The sequence below is a fragment of the Peromyscus leucopus genome, chromosome 16_21 (assembly GCF_004664715.2).
Source record: "Peromyscus leucopus breed LL Stock chromosome 16_21, UCI_PerLeu_2.1, whole genome shotgun sequence".
NCBI classification, from domain to species: domain Eukaryota; kingdom Metazoa; phylum Chordata; class Mammalia; order Rodentia; family Cricetidae; genus Peromyscus; species Peromyscus leucopus.
The window spans coordinates 57381567-57403863 of NC_051084.1; the positions used below are offsets into that span (position 1 = coordinate 57381567).

Consider the following 22297-nt stretch of genomic DNA (forward strand, 5'->3'; position numbering starts at 1 on the left):
GCACAAAGCTCTGAGTTGAATCACCAGCACTATATAAACTGGGCATGGTGGCACAAACCTGTAATCCCAGTAAGTAGAGGCAGGTGTATCAGAAGATCACCATCATCCTCAGCTACATAGGGATCTTGAAGCCAACATGATCTAGGTGGGAGCCTGCCCCCTCAAAAGAGGAGTTTTCAGTCATAAAATTGCAAGGTGTTGTATGAAATGATACATATTTTAGCATCATAATGACATCACTCTTTTATGACTCAACTTTTAATAGTAACCAGATGTAGAAATTGACAGCTCCTCTTTCACCTTTCAGATCATCTCTCCTACCACTTTTTCCAAATTCTGGCGTCTTCATACCAGATTTAGCACACTGTGTTTTGCATTTTTCTTTTAAATAAGGAAAAGCATGATAACCCATATTTAATAATTCATACATTATTGTACATAAGATAAAGTCATTACAGGGGTGCTATTTTGGAGAAAGGTCAAAGGTGATATAGCCATGAGAGGATCCACATGAGAAAGACATGGAGCATTTTGAGAAGGAGCACAGGGAGGAGGGAAGGGCTGTCACTTAGAAACCAGAGTTAGTTACCTCTCAATTTTGCCTGGAGCTAGGGGAGGTCAGTCATGCAATCATTGTACAGAGAAAAGCAAATGGACCCACTATTCTAAAGATGTCTTGTAAAATTTACATGGTCTTCAGAGTCTAGCAACACTGTATTGAGTCCACACTTTACACCTGACATTCAGAGTATAATGATGCTAATATCTTGAGCCATGAACTCTCATTACATGTATATACATATGTAACGTTGTCTCCTTTGAGGTCTTATTTCCAGTAAATGTCTTTTCCTTGTTAAGATACTGGATTCATTTATCGGACATAAATTCATCGTGTGGAAGTCATAAGTAATAGACTCCATCTTGAGAGGACAGTTACTGCATTAAGTAAACCTGACATCCATAGTTAATAACACAGTTGGAGTGTTTTAAAACATGTCATATTCTTAAGTGTATCTTCTTCCTTTGAACTTTGACCAGCTGAGATAAATGTTTTTCATTTGGCCTTGATTGTTGGTTACACAACACACACACACACACACACACACACACACAAGAGACATATAGCTAATGAAATAAGTTGTTTGCTACATGCCTATGATTAGGTAGAATTGTCATTTGAAACAGTTATACTGGAAGTAAAGCTAGCTTTAGTTTTAAAATATAATTTGGCATGGTTGAGAGCTATCATGGAAGACTTACAAAATTTTGACATGGCCAAGACTTTGAGATTTTTTCATTAAAATTGGTCATAATTTTGCCTAATGGTTCTCAAATATAGTGTGTTCCTTTTTTCATCTCAACCCATGAATATTAAAAAGGCACAGCGTATACACACCAAAATGGGACAGTGCAAACTGTACTCTGTAGCTTAAGTTAGACATCTAAGTGACAGAGAGAAACCTTCAGTGATCTCAAACACACTGTATGAGCACTTAACCCAGTGGCCTCCAGCATTAAGAAATGTAAAAGGCAAAACCCCAAGTACATAGAAACTAACACTAAGCCATGGGATTGTTTTGTTTTGTTTTGTTTTTCCTTCAAGTTTCAGAGTCATTTTTAACATATATAGTAACTTGACTTAAATTTTAAATACACTCATACATACAGGTTTCCTAGCTGGAGAGTTTCCATGCCTGGGGGAGGGGCGGTGACAATTGGTGCATTCTAGCCAGAGCACGTGTAATGATAATAAAGTTGATTGGTTGAGCCTTGTAGCTCCCCGCTTTTCTCTCTTTCTATAGAGTAGTTCAGCAGGGGGTGACAGGGCTCTCCCCCATCGCCACCAGCTCTACTAACAAGACGTAGGTTGATACCATTTTTATTGTTCTGCTGGGGTGGGAAAGAAACCATATGCTTGAGCATTTTAAATGGCTACACCAAAGGAAAAAAAAAAATTGAACCAGACCCCTCCCCCATCCTGCTGGACTTTGGGGTGGGTTTATTCTAAATAATCAGTGGACTTGGGATTAGCGCAATGTTTCTGCGCCTGGACAAAGAGTCTTGAGGGGAAGAAATATTAAGGGCTTTAGAGAGGCATTGGACTAAGTGAAGTGTGGAGTGGGAAGCTTACATGTGAAACCCACCCCTCCCCTGGATACCAGGCAAAGGCAGTGAGAGTCGGAACCAGCTGATGCCTCTTCCCGTTTCCAGGGTGAAATTTTCACAGCAGCTAATTCTAAAGGGAAGAAAAATCCCTTTCCAGCCGCGGAGAAGATCCTATCACCCAACCCAAGCTATGTAACCTTTTAGGCAGGCTTTTCGGAGAAATCCGCATTTTTTTTTTTTTTTTTTAAAGGCAGCATTCACGGTCCAAACCACGGGCCTGGAATCAGAGCTGGTATGAAAATATGAAAAGCCTCTTTACACTCTGAGTGTTTGAAACGATCCGATGAACATAGCGAGTGGCTGCCAACGTTCGGCGGCTTGCTGGTGCCGCCGCTGCCGCCGTTCCTCGCAGAGGGCTGGACAGAGCTAGTCCTGATTTCAGCACCTCCAGCGCTGGACAGCTCCCTGCACGCCTCACCACCGCCTGCTTGCTTTTTTCCCACTCTCGCCTTGCATTACTGGAGATGCATCTAAATTACGTCCTGTTCAACAACAAGTAGATTTTTTTTTTCCTGTACGGGAATTACAGTAGGCGATTCTCTCAATTAAACTGCATTTTCTTCTTTACGGACTTGGCTGTCAGGCGTATTTATCCCGATCTCCCCTCCACCCCCTTTGCAGGAACGAGTCTTTGGGAACGTGGTCCACCCAGGGATGTAAAACTGTGCTTACCGATGCATCCCATACGAAATGCTTATGTGATCGGCTCTCTACCTTCGCCATTTTGGCTCAGCAACCTAGAGAAATAGTAAGTAACAAAGGGAAAACACGGCTTTAATGAAAAGGCAGGGACATTGTGGCGAGTATTTCTCCAGGGAACTGCATTTCAAAGGGGGAAATAGAAAAGGTTGCAGGGTGGCAAAAATCGGGTTCTTCTCCTCAGCTACAGTAGCTTGGTGAAATGAATTCTAGTTGGTGTGCGATAACTAAATTCCACTCAATTTTATGTCTTATAACTTGCTATTTTTGCAGTATAGTGCTGAAGATGTACTCTGATATCACTAATATTCTGCAAACTTTCAAATAAAAATAATTGCCAACTCAACGTTTATTTTAAAGCTGGAAAGCTGTTCTGGGGGAATTTGTGACAGGGCTGTTAGGATAGAAAGAAGACCCCAGACACTAGAGCTGAACACATTGCATATCTGCATTGGATATTTTCAGTACAGGTTTTCTGAGGGTGTCCTTGGATACATGTGTATTTTTAAATCAAATTAAGTTTTCATGGAGACATGGTTGTTTGGAACTGTAAAAGCATTCCTTAAAAGCATGTAGATTTTTTTGCAAAAAGAAAAAGAAAAAAGAAATAGTTTCTGAAAGAGAGAGCTGTACAGAACAGTCCAAAAGAAAAGGGATATTCTCACCAAATGTATTTTGAGAAAATTTTACAGAAAATAGAAATAATAATAAATAAGTATCCTGATAAAATATGACTTTCTGCCTAAATTTGGCCTAAAAAGAATCACTCCTTTTACTTGTTTTAATGATGCATATAACTAATAATTTGATACAGATTTTGTGGCATACTTAGTGCATTGCTTCAAACTTCTAATATAAAAATTTATGAAAAACAGCTGATTTCATTAGGTATGGTCAGGCTACTGTCTAAGAAAAGAAGCCATTTGGATCAGTGGGTGTTTGTACTATTTATATAAAAGATTTTAAAAGATATAAGCTTATTTTTCAAGGTCATGGCTTTAGGGACTGATACTGGCGCTATGCAAATTATCTCCACATACTTTGTTCATGGGAAAAAAACATATTTTAAGGTCTTAAGTTTAGCACCCCATTTTCTTCTGTGTACTTGGAAGCCAAGCAAGTAAAATTTAATGTGAGATTACTTGACTCCAAACAAAGTTGTCAAAAGTCTGAAAGTTTCCATTTTTTTCCCAGTCACTGTGTACCATAACATAATGATTTATAAATGAGAGTAGCAAGGTAAATCTTACCAAGAGTCCAGTGGCAAAATGACTAAACTGTACTTAGTTGAGGGGGAAAAAACATGCTACTTCAGATTTTACTCAAAGAAAATTTCACCTATGAATGATGATTAAGTTGTAGTTTGGGGTCCTTTAGAAAACTTTGAGTAATGGGCTCTAACCAAACATTTTAAACTCTGAAGACTTTATGACTTTGCAGTGTAAGAAAAAGGGGAGCTAGAATTAGTTCTTTTAGAGCTTGAGAATATGTGAACTGAGTGTTCTGTGGTTAATTATCTGGTAACTGTAACAACTATTTATGCTATTCTTGAGTGATAGCTTAGTTTCTCTTGAGTCTAGAATTTATTTTTATTCATGTGAAATTTCTCTTTCTTTTTCCCTTTCCCCCCCTAACTTACAGGTCATGGAATCTTCTGGGACCCCTTCAGTAACTCTAATAGTAGGCAGTGGCCTCTCCTGCCTTGCCTTGATCACCCTAGCAGTTGTCTATGCAGCCCTATGGAGGTATGTAGTTAATGAGTAGACTTGAGATGAAGATCTTGTGTCTGTGTGTGAAAACAATGAATGCAACAACGCATGTCCACTCTCTTCCTCACATATTGAAAGCAGGACCTTTATAACAGTATTAGAACTTCTGTAATAGAACTGGAACACACAGGAACTGGGTTGACCTAACTTTCTCCCCTTTATTTGTCTGTGGTAAAAAGAAACAAAACACATAGGCATACCTTTCTTCTAGCTCACGTTACTGTGTGTTTCAACACATTCTTCACATGTAAGCACAACATTCTTAGGTCACAAGTTCCTTCTCTGTGATGTATTGTTCATGTCACCTGCTGTGGAACCTCAGAACTTAATTGGTACAATCAAAGTTCTCTCTACAGGAAGAGGATATCCAGTTCTCAAGTGCCAAACATGCTTTCAGTATGTCCTGCACAATGAGTGACACCTTCTCTGATGTTAAAAGCATTAACAAAATCCCAATGTTCTCTACAAAAGGTCATGTACTCCAGTGTTTGCTGTGAGTCAGATTTTGACAAGTTTGATAAAAGAATATCATAAAACTATGAAAAGGAAATGTTGGGAAATTTTTGTTCTCTCATAGTTTAAGTTGAATCTATTTAATAATCTGTAGAAATTTAATATTTTTTTCTGAGTAATTTCTAGGTAATTGCTTAGGGTACTAGTAAGAATTGGGTCTGTGAGGTTTGGTATGGCTACTCATGTATTTACAATGTAAAGATAACATGTGACCAAATTTTTAAATGGATTTTATAATTTTAGCAGTTAAAGGCCTTATAACCATGGTCATTTTTTTTTTTCTGGAGCTGAGGACCTAACCCAGGGCCTTGTGCTTGCTAGGCAAGTGCTCTACCACTGAGCTAAACCCCAACCCCCCATTGTCATTTTTAAGGTGGTCTAAAATGCAGTATTACTTTAGTATGCAGATTATTACTTATTGTTTCCTGAATATTTGATATATTTAAAAATTGCAAAAGTAGATGTCCCTACCTCAAAGACTTTTATGTTTACCTAGGGCTTTATACAATCATCCAAAAAAATAAAAATCAACTACTGTTTAATAAGGGATACTTATTTAGAATAATATTGACATTTAAATAAAACATTACTGTCCATTATGGCTTTCACTCTTTTGGAAGGAAGAATTAATTGTGAAATATATTTAAATCGTCAATGATATTAGGATTATTCATGCTTTGTGAGAGAAGAAAGTCTGTATCTGTATATATTTTGGCCCAGGTACATAACAGAAGTTCTTCATCACCGTGATAGTTTGGTACAGCAGAGAAACATTGGAAGAGTGATAAAAGAGAGGAAACTTGAAAAATGCCTACTGTAGGGATGATGTTATTGATAACAGAATTGTATGTTCAAGACTGGATCAGGCTGTTGTCCTGTAAAAACAAACGGACAGGCTTGGAAGAATCCAACTTCCCAAATTGAGTTAATGATGATGCCTTTTTTAAAAATGAAGCAATTGGCTAAGATACTAGGTGATCCTGATGACTTTGTAATTCTTATCCTATTGGAATCTTTGTATTCCATTTTCAACAGTTTCTGCTCATGTGTCAATTCCCGCTTCTGTTACACCCCTCCCCTCTCTTTCTCTCTCTCTCTCTACACACACACACACACACACACACACACACACACACACAGCCAGTATCAGTTTATGACACATTTGTTGATCCACCTGAAGGGTTCTTAAATTCAGAAATGGCAGGACAGTCACTTACTATAACAGAATTCTAGGAATTTCTGAAAATCATTAAAGAGTCTATCAAAACCTATCTTGAAGTTGAAAGTTACAGAAAAGAGTACCAAGAAACGGCACAAATCTGTATTCCTAAGAATTAAATGGTCATCCTCTATCCATAGGAGAATTGAAATAATAATTACAACTTGAAAGAAGTGTCCAGACTCATGAATTTCTAAATGGATCTTGTAGCGTGACTCATTCAAAGTGCTTCATCAACACCAAGTGCATACACCCTAAAACATGCTGGTTCAGCTCTAAGAGTTCTGGGAATCTGCCTGCTTTTTTTTTTCTCTAATAAAAATATGTAGGGTTAAAACTTTTCTAGTGATTTCTGAAATGTGGTAGCATGCGAAGTACTTTATAGATAGTATGCTGTTTTGAAATTTGTAGATGCTCCATGTAGTTCACTACAGATGTCCCTTCACAACTGACAGGGCTGGATATGGATCTCAGAGCCAATGCCTGCCTTGCATTTGTGATACTCATAGTTTCAATTCTCAGAGATAATCACTTTCTTTGCAATTAACACTATTGGTAATCATGACAATGATGATGATGATGATGATGATGATAATACATTAAGTGGTTTTCTCTCCATCTAGCCATACAACAATTTTGACACACTGTTAAGTCAAAAGGCAATCCAGCATGTCCTCTCAGTCAACTTATTGACATAAAATTTCACAATTTTTTTTAAAAAATATGAAATGTCATACAACAATGCTGAAAGTAGTGACATTTCTTAGCAGAACTTAGGGCAACAATATGACTCAGTATTGTTGAGAAAAGGAAACATCTCGATAGTGTTCGGGGCAGCCAATTGGTCTTTTATTACTCTATTTTATTTTGTTTTTCTATTTATAAACAGAAAATGTCACTGAAATCCTTTTGATAGTGTCAAGATGTGTGTTTGTATTATCATGGACTCCTTTAACATCAAAAAAGATTTATAGCCTTCATCCACAAGAAAAAGAATAATGTAATATTTGTTGCTACCTTGAACACCCCCGTGTGTGCTTTATCATATGTTTAGATATTCAGAATGCAGGAGTGATGGCCAACAACCCTTGAAGCCCATTTTTGCTATGTGTCAACCTCACTTACTCCAATTTGGGTTTATCTTGCAAAGAAAAATTCTTTTACATTAGGAAACCTAATTTTTGTGTTTTGGCGTTACTGGTGCCTTTAATTTTCTTTAATTTCTGGAGTATGTGGTTGCTGCCTACATACTCTTTAAAGATAAAGTGGGGAAAGAAAGAACTTGGTGAGATTATATATTTGAAAAAGTACATCTAGATCTTTGATTTCTCCATCTAGCACTGCACAGAATATCCTGTGTCTGCTGTGGTATGGGGCCCCATGTTATAATACAAATAGAACAGGCTGAAACACACATCATGTGCAAGGTTCTCTTACAGTTACTTAGTGATTATCACAGGGTACAGTTAAGCAAAATAGCTGCAACCCTTCCAGGATAAACAGCTGGTAGAACAGTTGATTCTGAACAATTTTTGCTGTTTCTTACATTCTTAGTGCATTTTAAAATCATATAGCATGTTATATATACAGTTTTCATCCTAAGGGAAAAATATGGCAGTCGTCAAGAATGGTCCATTCTAATAGTGAATGATGATTTGAGGAGTGCATTCATTTTTATACATACAGATTTTTGCTATTTTTTTTTCTTGAAAGAGATACTCCAGGATATAAGGAATAGCCTAGCTATATAAAAATGCTTGAGTGGTTACTAATATTCATGGTGTCACAAAAAGTAATGCATCCTTCTAGTATATAGGAGAATTGCTTCAAAATCTGGGTGGGGATTTACTGTTGGGCCTCAGTGTTTCTACTGGTTGATACAGATATTATAAATGTATATATACATATGTAAGAAGGTGATTATAATGATTGATGTAATTCCAAGAAATTTTATACATCTAGGACAAAATACTACATTGTTCTCACATATGTACAATTTAGGTTCTGTCAACTATGACATACTACAGAAAAAAAATAAGTCTAAAGTTTTCGTGTACATATCATATACTCTAAAATTGGGTACTCAAGAAAATATATATGAAAAATGGTTTTCCATATCTTTATATGAAATCTAGGGTCAAAACTTTTCGTTAATTCCACCAATTACACAATATGAAATTTGTCATGTTTCTTTCTCTCTCTGACTAGGTACATCCGCTCTGAGAGGTCCATAATTCTAATTAACTTCTGCCTATCTATCATATCATCCAATATTCTCATACTGGTTGGACAGACCCAGACACACAATAAGGTATGACTGCTAACGCCTCTGGTTCTATTTGTGTTTTTGTTTTGCATATAGTTGGTCACTGGTTTGTCTTCAGTTTTTATTCTAAATAACTATTAAAATGTATGATTTTAATTACTCCTTTTGTTTCTAAATAAATGTATGGCCTATTAGAGTCCACAAAGATTCTTCTGTTGCCTAAGTTCTTTAGTGCTATTGACTGTATAATATTCAGAATACTCAGATTATATAATACTAAGAAGACATTACATCAAAGCTGTATGTCTTCAATGCCTTGAGACACCAACAACCAATATTTTTTATTTATTGTCCCAATTTTGTAGCATTCAAATGGAATTCACCATAATGTCTGTGTTTAGGTCTAATTTATTAACATACCAACTACTAAAATGACTGTATCAATGAATTATAATCATAACATCACTGAAAATCTACCTCCAAAATAGTGTATACACAATAATCACAGAATTTACAACTAGGTTTAGCCCTTTCAGAAGTTTTTCTTTACTGAAAGCATTTTGATACTTAAGCAACATTGTAGCTATTTAAGCATATAACCACTTTTTGTCAGAGTGTGGAATTATATGTCCCATTTTTAGGAACTGACCAATATATATTGGCTGAATATCATTATTTTCTTTAATAAATGACTATCTTTACTGAACTATTCTGCACTAGTTCAGGAAACCAAATCCAGCCTCAAAATAATTTACCCGGGACTCAATATTTTAGAAGTAATTAAGAAAAAATCTTATTTCAAACACCAAAACCAATAGTTAAAAATGCTCTTTTTTGAAGTTTTTTTCAATAGATAGTCATAGCACATGTATGAAGACTGTAAGTAGTCTGGTTATCCTGCTAGTTTATAACTAAGATTCATAATTCCCACCCAAAGAATCTATTCTAGTCCTGGATCGGGGCTTGGAGGTATATCTTTCTCTTTGAACCACATTGCTCCAGCCAGGAAGACCCAAGGGTAAAGCCACTAACCATTAAGACAAACCAAAACAACAGCCCTTTAGACAGCCTATAAAAGTAAAAACTAATTTCATGTCCTTGGATATTTTTAATACATTATTTCTTATTTCTTTTTCTTCATAAAGAGACAAAAGAATAGGAGATTTATTAAAATCTGGTACATGGCCATGTTAGGAACAAGTAATGTAAAGTTTTAAAAGAAGTAGATAGCAGGATGGAAAACCGAGAGTCAGAGTAGAGGACCAGAGGTGAACAAGAGACCAATAAGCATTGGGAGGAAGAATGAATGCATGAAAGTACCTGAGCTGGAAAGATGAAGGTGAACACAAGTCTCAGATGAGTTGGAAGAAGTTAAGAAGGAAGCAGAGAGAAGGAAGGAGGGAGGATGTGGACACTCAGTTACCATGCCACCCCTCTCATTCCTTCTTGTGTGCTGGGCTTCAGGTCCTCCTTGCTCACTTAGTCCCTTGTCTCAGTTCCTTAGCTGGCTGTCTTTGAACTTCCCATGCAAAATAAGTGCCTTTTCCTAAAGCAGGAATTGTAAACTGAGTTCAGGAACCAGGAAAAACAAATCAAGCCAGAATCTGTGTGAGCCCACTTTGAAGATTCCCATATAAAATGCTTATTTCGCATCACTTTTTACACCCTAAATTCTAGGGTTCTGCCTCTCATTGGACTATGGGGAACAGTGATGCTCAGTATGGAATAGGCTTTTGAAGCCGTTTCATGTGCTGTAATGTGAAACTACTAGGGCAACTAATAAATAGAAATAAATTCAATATTTTTTATTACTGTATTGAGGTTATGGCCTATCATGCCTGACCTATAGGAATACATTGCAAACCCTATCTATAGCTTACATTTTTAATGACGACATTTAAACCAAGTGAAAATGAACACTTGAAATCATTTAGATATATTATATCTAACTCATTATACCTATAATATTACTATTTAAACATGTAATTAATATAAAATTATTAATGGAAATATTTTTATCACCTCAAGTCTTCATAGTCTGGTGTATGTTTTATACTTAAATTGCCTCTCATTTTTACTAGCTAGATGTCAGTTGTTCACTGATGACACACAGCTAATGACAACCATATTGTGATTGTGTATATCCAAATGTTAGCAATATCCACAAACTAGAATGTTCAAAAACAAACAAAATCTCCATACGTGTCCATTTTGGCCTATGCAAGGCTTTGGTGTCCTCGCTTTAAAAATAGTATCTTTTTTTTTTTTGATGTTTTCAAATATTTTGAATGTTAGAAGCAAGATAAGACAAGCCTTGTTTTCCTTTTCATTTCTGATTGTGAGAAATGGCTGGTTTGTGTTTATTAAAAACTAAAGAAAAGTTTTGTATGGCATGGTTTCTCCCCAGGAAACCAACTACAGAATAGATTTCATGTGGTGTTGGAACCATAGTGGGCTTGTTCCAGATTGACTATGCTAATTTTTGCTGCTAGTTTATTGATGCTTGTGGGAGGAGTGGATAGTAGGTGGTGGTGATTATGTGGTTCTCTCTTATTCTACATTAATTTTGTGTTATTGTTTCTGCATTTATGTTCTTACAAGCTTAGGACTATTAATATTAGAACTAAAAGGAGATAAATTGGAAAAAATGAAATTTATTCCAAGTCATTCTCAACAATATCATATTTCCTAGGGGGAGCAATTATGGATCTGACACATGTTTTGAGCCTAATTAAATTGGATATATTTGATTTTATATGTGTTTTGGTATGTGATATTGTTTCCATACAACAAAGTGAAAATGTATATTATTCATATAAATATAATCTATATAAATTCAAAGGAAGTAAAATTTAATAATTAAAAATATTGATTAGTGACCAATTGTGTTTTATTTGGATTTTGGGTTATATGTAAGGCTTTAGCTACTATAGACAATTTGTAATTGGTCTGATCCTACGTTTGACTTTCCTGACAAGTTTTGACTAGTGCTTTAATATTCCCCGCTTGGAAAATAGAAACATATGAGAAAGATTCTTGATGAGCAAATTATTTGGTACTACTGTCTTGTCTACTTTGTGTGAAAACTGGCATTTGCCGCTGCTGTCCAGAATCACGCTGAAGTGTTGAAGTGCCGTCTCTCCCGACTCTGTGCTGAAACATAATTGACCTGATTATCATGCTGTGCTCTCTGCTTGCTTTTGAATTGGGGTAGAAACAAGCCCAAGTAATCCACTGTTTAAAAGATGAGTATACTCAATATTTAAACTATAGATTCACCAGCTGGCAGTAAAATAAGGAATCAAATGCACTATCTTATCTCTCCTCTTAAAATGTGCTTGTAAAATTTAATTATGACTTGCTACATTGTATTTGAAGCTTTTCTCATAAAGCAGCTTTGACCCTTGGTCTCTTTATACATTTAAAAACCTCAACCAGGATATTCATGTTTCACTCAAATTGACTGGCCATGAGTTTATGCCATAAAGAAAGCATGTGTAATTGTGTAGTTTTGTAGATTATTTTTGATGCTTATTGCTACTTTGCAATAAGCAAAGAATGTTTCAGATAGAGATAAATTCAGAAAATAGTTTACCTGGTTACCAAAATTACCCCAAGTATATTTTGTTCTGTTCCAAAAGTCTGTGATGTGCTTTATCATTCCAAAAATTCCATAGAACTCAACAGAAGGAAGCAGAGTTGGACAAAGTCATTTCCGGTGGTGGTGGTGAGTTAAGTAATGACAAGCAATCAAGAAGTTTAGTGTATTTGGAGATAGCTCAGGGATAGCTTCTCGACCTCACTACTCAGTTATAATCCAATATCACATACCCAGAGAGTTATTAGATAAATCATTATTAATAAATCAGAAGCAAAACTTCTTCTGGAGACTCAGGCAGAGCTCGGGTCTTTTATGTCTTGATGCTTAGACAGTAACCTGTACAGAATATCCTCTGAAAGTAGACATACCACTGCTTCTATAACAGAATTCTGTGACCTTTAGTCGCCAAGACTCAATCAGAAATATACCTAATCCAATGTCCTGTACAGAATGATTGGGCATAAACTTGTGGCCCTTTCTCTAAGAGATCCAAGATGCATGTCTCAGTGGAAAATTAAAGATATTTCATTCAAATGAGAGAAATAAGCAGAACATGGTAGCTCTCACATTTTTAACTGCAGCACTCAGGAGGTAGAGGAAAGGGGGATTTCTGTGAGTTAGAGACCAGCCTATTGTATTTAGTGAGTTCCAGGGCAGCCATGGATTCTTAGATCTTGTATCAAAAAAACAAACAAACAAATCTAAAGGAAGAAATGACTAATGGTATTAGTCAATCTATATAAAATGAAGTGCCTGTATTTTCACCAAAGGGAATCCATTAATGTACAACAGTTAACCAAATGCTAACCTCTTAGTTGAAGCCAATCTTTTGCATTGAGTTTAGAAGTGAGTTGTATATTAATTATGTGTAGATAAAACTAGATCAGAATGACATGTGGTTGCCTCCTTTGAAGTGTGGACCTTCTGAAACAATGCCAGTTGATCCTTATGACTTGTACATTATTGGAACCCTACTTGATGAAAGATTAAACTAACTAGTATTATATCATATGGAAAGTACCAAAATATAATAAAATAAACTTAAGCCATTTGATCCAGCACAAAAGATTAAAGTTTTGAAAACTAATCAAATACATAAGGGAAAGATTAAATGCTAGCTTTAGTCTTAGAAGACAAGAACTCAATCAAAAGTCATCATTAGCTGGGAAATGGAAACTTCTAAACTACTTGGTATGCATGCTGTTTTCTCAGTAATATTTAGACAGTTTGATCTCATAAGTTTTTATGTGTATAGTATTGGATTGTATAATTAGATGCCTTTTAATTTAAAACTGTAAAAGATACAGAGGATTCTGTCTTGGAGAATTAAAAAAAAAAAAAAAACCACATACTCTCCAAGTTTACCCCTCTTTGTCTTGTGTTTATTTTAGTTTTCTAAACATGTTGTGCTTTTGGTCATGAGCCTTGCCTTTAGAAGCTGCGCCATCTATCTCTCTAGTCTACCTGAGGTATTTTAATTCTGTAGTTTTCAATGGGACATTTAATAAAGATGGACCTAGTTAGAAGATTATAGGCAATGGAAGAGGTATTTCTTTGATAAGACTTGAACCTTTTCAAAATGAAATTCTGCACTTGGAGATCTTAAATTGTACCAAGCCCTCTTTGTGTTTCTCCTAATTCCCCTAAGACATTCTTTGACCATAGACAAGACTTACTCACATTCACTTAGATGCCAGGCCTGTGACTGCCTATGCGCTCTCTGCTTCAGAGAAAGGACGCTGAACATGTGCCTCACAGTTTCCATTCTGAACCCACCGAGAGCCACAAAACCAGAATACCTGCACTGGAGTTCAATTTTTCTGCATCTTGCGCTGGGAGAGCTCAGTCTCTCTCTGTCTCTCTGTCTCTCTCTCTCTCTGTCTCTGTCTCTCTCTGTCTCTGTCTCTCTCTCTCTGTCTCTGTCTCTCTCTCTCTGTCTCTCTCTCTCTCTCTCTCTCTCTCTCTCTCTCTCTCTCTCTCTCTCTCTCCCTCCCTCCCTCTCTCCCTCCCTCTCTCCCTCTCTCTCTCTCTTAGAAGGCAGGTGGTCAAGAGTGGCTTAAGTAGGATAGCCTAAATGTTCCACTTCTAGTTACGTCTACACCTTAGCTTTTATCAAGGCTACATGAGATAGTACCTGTGATGTTTTGAACCCAGAGCCCAGTGCTTGGTAAGCATTCCTTGAGTGTCTGCTGTGGTCATAGTGGTGATAGTGATGGGTTCTGACGATGATGTTCATCTGTTTCTGTTCTCTTTTGAGCTCAGGTTTTCTCTTATCCATTTTCCTCCTGTTAGCTTCACTATATCCTCATTCCACAGTGACAGAATTTTTAAATATTGAGTCCTTTGGGGTGATCTCTAACCAATCATATATGCCAGAACTTTGGAAATTATCCCTAATATCTCTGCTCACCCCATACAAGGCAAATATGTCATCTACCTATGCCAGTTGAACTCTCAGTTCTTCAGCTCAGCCCTGTCTCTGTCAGGAACAATTACTGCATCTAGCATCATTAAACCCAATCTGCCCTGTAGCTCAACTGACAACACTAGAATTCAAATCTGATCCGTGCCCATGTGCATTGTCTACCAAACTGTGACCATATGAAAGGAATGGACCATGGTTTAATCATGTTTCTAGTCTTCATTAGTATATTAGAACTCATAAATAAATTTTGCTTAAGAGTTTTACAACTTACAAAACTGGAGAAAACGTTGATCTTCAACATGATTCTCCTGGCCCCTCCATTCTCTTCCTATCTTATTGGGATTTTTTGTCACACCTGCAACACCACACTGCTTATGGCTCATCAATGTCAATCAATGGCTTCTTGCTCCATGTGATACTTCATCCCAAAGCATTGTTCCTCTATTGCAATGCCCCCCATTGGTCCAAAAGACTTGATCCAGGTCATGTGCATGTATACTGTGTGTATTCCCACATTTAGATCCCTGACTATCAGTGTTTACCTTCCATTGTGTGCAGCATTACCTGTTTCCAGCCTCACTCTAGCACCTCTGGGGTTAAGACTTAGTTATACTCATCCTTAAATCCATTGTCAGTATATATGTCATGACAAATGTTTATTAAATGAGTGAATTGTGATGGTTAATCTTAAACACCAACTTGAATACATTCAAAATACCTCAAAGAGGAGGTATTAGTAAAGTTGACCTCTGACTGTGTCTGAGTGCATTCCCAGGATGATTCATTATAAGGGCTATGACTTAATGGGTGTTTTAACCTATGACGGGTTTAAAACTCGGGTAGACTTTTTGAAACTGTGGAAGGTGGGCATGAAATGAAGGGAAGGGGTCACGGGGGTCTTGTGTTGGGGGCTGTACCTATGGGTTAGCTTGCTGCCCATCCACCCCCACCCCCGCCCTGCCTTGAAGCCAATAACCTCACCATTGTACCTGCTGTCAGGAGATCCTGGGTCAGGCCCAGACACCTGGAACCAAGGAATGTGGATTGAAACCCCTAAAACCGGGGGTGAAAATACATCTTTCTCCCTTAACAATGCTGTGTGAGATATTTCTTCATATGGCACAGAGAGAGCAAATACGTAAAGGAATTTATATAAACCCATCTCTTGGGTCTATCCAGTTAGTAGCTACAGTAGGTTTTACAAAAGCTTAGCATTTCCTACTCTGGACAGTATCTCAGATAATTTGATAAAGTTGTGTTTTCTTAGGACCTGTTTTCTCCAAACTGGAAGTGAGAAACAGCATGCTGTGACGGAAATCCAATTCCTAGATTTTAATCCAAGAGACCCTAACACCTAACAAATATGGAACTTTTCCTTGATAACTCATAAAATCATGTTTATAACCTTTCAAAGTGTACCTACTTAAAATTCTTTTCCTGTAAAACAGCTCCTGCCAATAATTTCCCAAATGCGTGTTTATTATCTCTCAGATATAGAGGAATCTAATGGCTGAAGCAAAAGCCTCTTATTTAGATTTATTAAAATCTAATTTGTTGATTGGCCATGGTGTTTGTAAAAGGATTTAAATGTAATCCTTCTGTATAATTCATTTGAGTCTATTTTAAGGCATTCTGCCTTCTCTTCTGGGGTTCTTAGGAATTCCTTAAACTAACTAGAGAAGCAAATGGTTAGTTCATTTCTTAAATTCCCCAGTGCCTGGCATTGAAGGACAGGATTTCAAAGACCTTTTTAAAAATTTTTATTTTATTATATTCCTCTGTGACCATGTGGAATAAAATAAAATTAAAATAAATGTCCGAGGCAGAGCCAGGTGGATCTCTGTGAGTTTGAGCCCAGCCTGGGCTACCAAGTAAGTTCCAGGAAAGGTGCAAAGCTACACAGAGAAATCCTGTCTCGAAAAACCAAAAAATAATAACAATAGTAATAATAAGAAATAAATAATAAATAAACAAATGTCCAAATTTCTGCAGAAAAAGCCAGAGTGCACATGAAAACAGAACAGAAGATACCAGGAAGGATGGGTTTAAGATAGGCAAAGATGGTGGATGCAAGTAGAGTTGTTTGAAAGACGGGAATTACTAAATGTTTGAGATGTCAGGAACAAACTAGCTTTCAGAGACAAGAAAGCCGGTTTGGATGTTCAGTGAATGTTCCTAATTCCAATATAAAAACTGAGAAAAACTGCCCAAGAGGGAGCACTCATTCAGCAGATGTCAGGGCATTGTGCAGACAGTAGCTGAGCACGTCAGGTGTACCCTGATTACCAATTGTCCATTGGCCCTCAGGGAGTGGTGCATTGCAGAGACTCTTTGCCTGAGACAATCACTGCTCTCTCTACCCTCCCCCACTGTAGACCTGGCCGTCCAAACCTCTCATTTGGATGACCAGCCCATCTGTGGTCTGCTCCTCTACCTCTTTTTCATAGCAGTTTGGCTTCCATTTTCCGCGAGAATGTTCTTACATGTATTGAAAAACAAGCACTTGATTTGGTCATCCCATGCTTAAGCTCTTCTTTGGTGGTCTAAAGGGGTCAGGAGGTGACCTTTGTATTCTGAACACCACTGCACTCAGGGCTGCTTCTGGGATGTCAGTAGGCTTTGTAGAAAATGAAAAAAAAAAAAAAGTGGTCCTTCTGAGATGAGTTAAGAAAATAATCGTCTTCATTAAGGCTGCTAAGGTCTTCATCAAGATCAATGGCATGACTACAAGAACTGAATTTCTCAGAGGACCCATGTCACAGGAACCACCATCCAAGCATTATTTTCCTTTGCTTGACAAACTTCTATCACACCTGAGGAAATGCCATCACGGAGCTGTCTTACTAATGCTCCTTCAACATGCCCTACAATCTGTACCATCCCTCTGCTTTTCCAGGACTCACTTTCCATTCTAACTTCATTTGCTGATAAACACTGGCCACTCTGATTCTCAGAGCTGTGCTTCTCTACTTCTAGACTTTAACACTCCTAAGAATAGTATTATTTTATACATGACAGGAAATGAATAATGTCACATGAATGCATGAAGTTATGGCTCTGCTAAGAGGCATTAAATAACAAAATGGAAGTCACTTCCACACTGGAGGCCCTATTTGGAATAATTGCAGCCCAGTTATGTTTTGATGATATTTTTGTTATCCTGTGGTGAGACAAAGGAATTGGGGGGAGCGCAGAAGACTTAGGGGATACTTTTTGTGTGTATTTTTAATTTTTTATTCATTTTACATACCAATCACAGATCCTCCTCTTCCCTCCTCCTGCCCCTCCAGCCTCCCCCCCTACAAGAAGGTAAGGCCTCCCGTGGGGAGTCAACAGAGCCTGGTACATTCAGTTGAGGCAGGTCCAAGCCCCTCCCCTGCCTCTAGGCTGTGTGAGGTGTTTCACCATAGGTAGTGTGTTCCAAAAAGCCCACTCATGCACCAGGGATGGATCCTGATCCTACTGCCAGGGGCTCCTTAAGCAGATCAAGCTATACAACTGTCTCACTTATGCCGAGGACCTAGTCCAGTCCCATGGAGGCTCCACAAGTATTGGTCTAAATTTCAGTAGTTCCCACTAGTTTGGTTTGGATGTCTCTGTAGGTTTCCCCATCATGATCTTGATGCCCCTTGGTCATAGAATCCCTCTTCTCTCTCTTCCACTGGACTCCTAGAGCTCTGCCTGGTGTTTGGCTGTGGATCTATGCATCTGCTTCCATCAGTTACTGGAGAAAGGCTTTATGATGACAGTTAGGGTATTCTGATTACTGGGTTAGGTCAGTTCAGGCACCTTCTCCACTATTGATAGTAGTCTAAGCTGGGGTCATCCTTGTGGGTTCCTGGGAACTTACCTAGCACCTGATTTCTTCCCATTCCCATGATTTCTCCCTCTATGATGGTATCTCTTTCATTGCTCTCCCACTCCATCCCTGTTCCAGCTCAGCCATCCTATTCCCTTATGTTCTCGTCCCCCATCCCCAACCCTCTATTGCCCCCCTCACCCCCCAGTTTGCTCATGGAGATCTCATCTATTTGACTTAGAGGATACTTTTAAGAGCATGTGTTGATGGTAGATATTTTGAGTTAAATAAGATTTTTATCTGAAATAGAATTGAGAACTTGAGTGCCTCTCTGAGAATCTTATAAAGAGGTTGAAGATTATCTTGTTCTCCCATGTAATCAACAAAACCAATAAAAAATAATAAATGTATGATTTTTTAACCTTTTTCTATGTGCGCGATATGAACTGGTCAGAGTTTGGCTAATGTTGAGAAAGATATGCCGAAGTATAGCTGCCTATTAGAATCCCTAATGTACTGTAAAATATTGATGTGCTAAATAAAACCACAGAAAGCAGATATGAGTACAAGGGAACTGAAAGTAACAGGCACAATAAAGACTGTTTCCCCCTGTAGTGCTGGAGACTGAACCCAGGCTAGGGAAGCACTCTCCCACTGACACCCAGCCCTTATAATAGAGTTCTCAGTGGTCCAATATGCTGATGAGGTTTTCATTGAATATCTCTTAAAGACTGAAATGATGTGAACAGTAAGACAGCAAGCACCATTTTCATGCATACTCCAAGACCTGCATGCAAGATTGGCAAACTGTAGGGTAACTGGACACCGGGTGAACGTCCTTGGTTTTATTGGCTTTTGCAGTCTTCCCTGGATCCACTGAACTCTACTAAAGCAGCTCTCCTCACACAACTTCACAAAGGAAAGAGTGTGGATAGATTTGATCTCAAGTCACTGTTAGCCAACCGTGGGCAACTTGAATTTTCAAAAAGGATCAGTGTACATACAAGCAGAAGAACTTTGGTGTAAGTTAAGGCCAGCCTATATTTAGGCTGATGCTTTTATGTAAAAACGACCTCGAGTTCTGAAATATCTACTTAAGAGTGAGCCCGCATAGCCTGCAGAACTGGAACAGGGAACCAATGACAATATAAGAAAAGGCTTCTGCAGAGATGAAAAGAGTGCAAACCACTTTGAATTTCTTTTTTTTTTTTCTTTTAGAGCAATACCCGAACACAGAATTCCTTCACTTGTAGTGACCATTGGTTGCCAGTATAGAAAATACAAAAGCTTAAATCAAATCACTCAGAACCAAGTAGGGCATTTTATAAGTTGAAGAAGCTGAAAGTACCTACCAAATACCCAGTACGTGAAACAACAAAGCGCGCTTCCTTTGAAGAAGAAAACTTTCTAAAGTAGAGCAGGAAACATTAAGTCTTTTATTAGAGAAAGTCGCTCATCTGACAATTTTAGCAGAAAAGTAATATCAGAAACAAAAAGGAAATTTCTGCAGAGTACTGTTAATCTCTGCTTTGTTCCCTGCCCCCGCCCCCAGAGTCCCTATCTACCTCTCTAGCCCTCCTTCTGATATTATTATGTATATTCTCCTTCTTGGCTATTATTATGAATATTAGATCACAAACATTGCTACAGCAATCCAAAGGACTAAAGAGCTATAATCAGGAATAAAACTAGGTACACATGAATGTGAAGATTAAAGTCTGGTTTTGAACGTTTGTGATGGCGAGTCAGTTTGTTTTTGAATGCCATGCCTTAAAAGAGTGACATGGGATTGAGCTAAAGCCTGTTCTGAACCAGGAAATTGAATATGTATGAAATTCAAAAAGGAGTAAATGGCAATATGTGTACTTATTCTAGGCTGTTAGGCTGAATCAAAAGTTAAGGGTTTAGCTGTTATGTAAAGAGGAAGTGATTAGTGTTGACATTAGAAATGTAAACAGAAATATAACTCATTAATGTTCAAGATGCCCTCTGCTATGTCAGACTAGAACAGGCTTCGGTTTTTAGTCTATGTCTCCATAGAGTGTCTTTAGTAGATAGTGCATCTGTATATATGCATAAATAGAGCCACAGAAGTTTCAGATGAATATGATTTGTATTTCTTTAAAATTCCCACTAGCAATTAGATTCAGTTGTGTTTTAAAGGGATCTTTCCTAATAGATAAGAGTGATGTTTATTGCTTTTGCAACATACAAATTACTTCTTGTTCTCTTTTTCATATAGATTTTTATTTGTGTTTGGTTTTCTTGCGGTGGTTGTGAGTAATAATGAATATATCACTGTTTAGACTCTTATGGGATACATTTTCCAGCCTGTGAAAGAAAGCTATAAAATGGATTCCTTATGCCTAAGGGGTCCTTTATTTCAATGAAAGGTATACTTGTACTAATTAATGATTGCTACCTAACAAATTCCCTGAAACCTCGTGGCTTTCAAAGGTAATAAACATTCTCTGTCCTGTTTCCAGGAGTCAGGAACATGGGACTGATGTAGTTGGACAGTCCTGGACCAGGGTCTCTGGCAACATTGCAATGCTAGGCCTTAGCTGCAGCAGCAATCGGAAGGGTTGGTTGGGAATGCAGGGCTGACAGGACTAGTGGTTCCAGCTGAAATGGGACCTTCCCCAAGAAGCAAGAAGCTCTTCCACGCTGTTCTGTGCTGTTTGCTGGATTACTTCACTGTTCACCACAACCAGCCGTGGCAGACTTTTGCATTGTAAATCAGATCATGATGTGTGTCTGTTGAAAACCCTCAGACTAAATGAAGCTTCATTACACTCAGAATGAAATTCAAAACTTGTAACACTGCCCTCAAGTTCCCACATGTCTTGGCTTCCACATCCTCCCACCTCATTACCTCATACACCCTACTTTCCCCTTCTTTCACGCTATTTCTGCCATACTGACTGTCTAATGCAACAGTGGTCATCAAATCACCAGCATGGTGGCCATACTCCTGATTTGGACTTACTAAGTGCAATGACGAAAAGTCTTTTTGAAAACGTTCCCATCTGCTAGCACTCTGCCTGGCATGAGACTCTTTTTTCCACTCCCCGACTTTCACACACACACATACTTCCTCTGCCGCAAGCCATCTTCCATCCTTAGGTTAGTCTATTCAACATGAAGTGCAGTATTCTCAGAAAAGCTATTCTTGAAAACTCAGTTCATGCTAATCAAAACACGGTAATGGTTTTTCCATGACCCTAAGAACCAGGCTTTCCCCACCATCTTCATAGTTATTTAATTGATGTTGGCATTCTTATTTAATTTAAAAAATAAATAAATAAATAGCTTCTGTGTGGTGATTTCCATAATTAATACATCTGTCATATAACAGTTAATGTTTTTGACTTAAGAACATGTGCAGTTCACACTATTAGTGAATTTCAAGTATACAATTATCAGCTATTCTGTGTTGTACAGTAGCTCTCTGGAACCTATTCCACTTGTAAGTGAAAGTTTGCACCATCTTAACGGAGGTAAAATTTACGTGCAGTGAAATGCCAGTGAATAACATCATGGGTTTTGACCCATGCCTACTATATAACCAAGACCCCAATCCATTTGTGGAACGTTCCCACATCCTAGACAGTCTTGGACGTCTCTCCTTTCAGTCAGTCCCCACCAGTGCTGATTTATGTCCTCATACATTAGTTATGTTCATTTCATCATTTCATATAATCGGAACCCTAAGATAACTATTGTTTTTGCTCTAGCTCACTTTTACTAACATTCCTGTAGAGATAAAATCGTGTTACTGTTATCAGCAGTCAATTCTTTTATAGTCACAAGAAGTATTATGTTGTGCCACAGCAGAAG

The 22297-nt window shown here is 37.8% G+C and overlaps 1 protein-coding gene across 4 annotated transcripts in view; it reads left to right on the top strand.

Annotated features, from left to right (window-relative positions):
• The window catches only part of Adgrb3 (adhesion G protein-coupled receptor B3), a 738549-nt gene that overhangs the window by 582442 nt on the left and 133810 nt on the right, over positions 1-22297 (top strand). For all 4 annotated transcript variants that reach the window (XM_028868115.2, XM_028868116.2, XM_028868112.1 and 1 more), the window contains 3 exons: positions 2788-2914; positions 4507-4610; positions 8575-8677. In XM_028868115.2, the coding sequence (XP_028723948.1) occupies positions 2788-2914; positions 4507-4610; positions 8575-8677 (334 nt within the window). The remainder of the gene's footprint in view (positions 1-2787; positions 2915-4506; positions 4611-8574; positions 8678-22297) is intronic.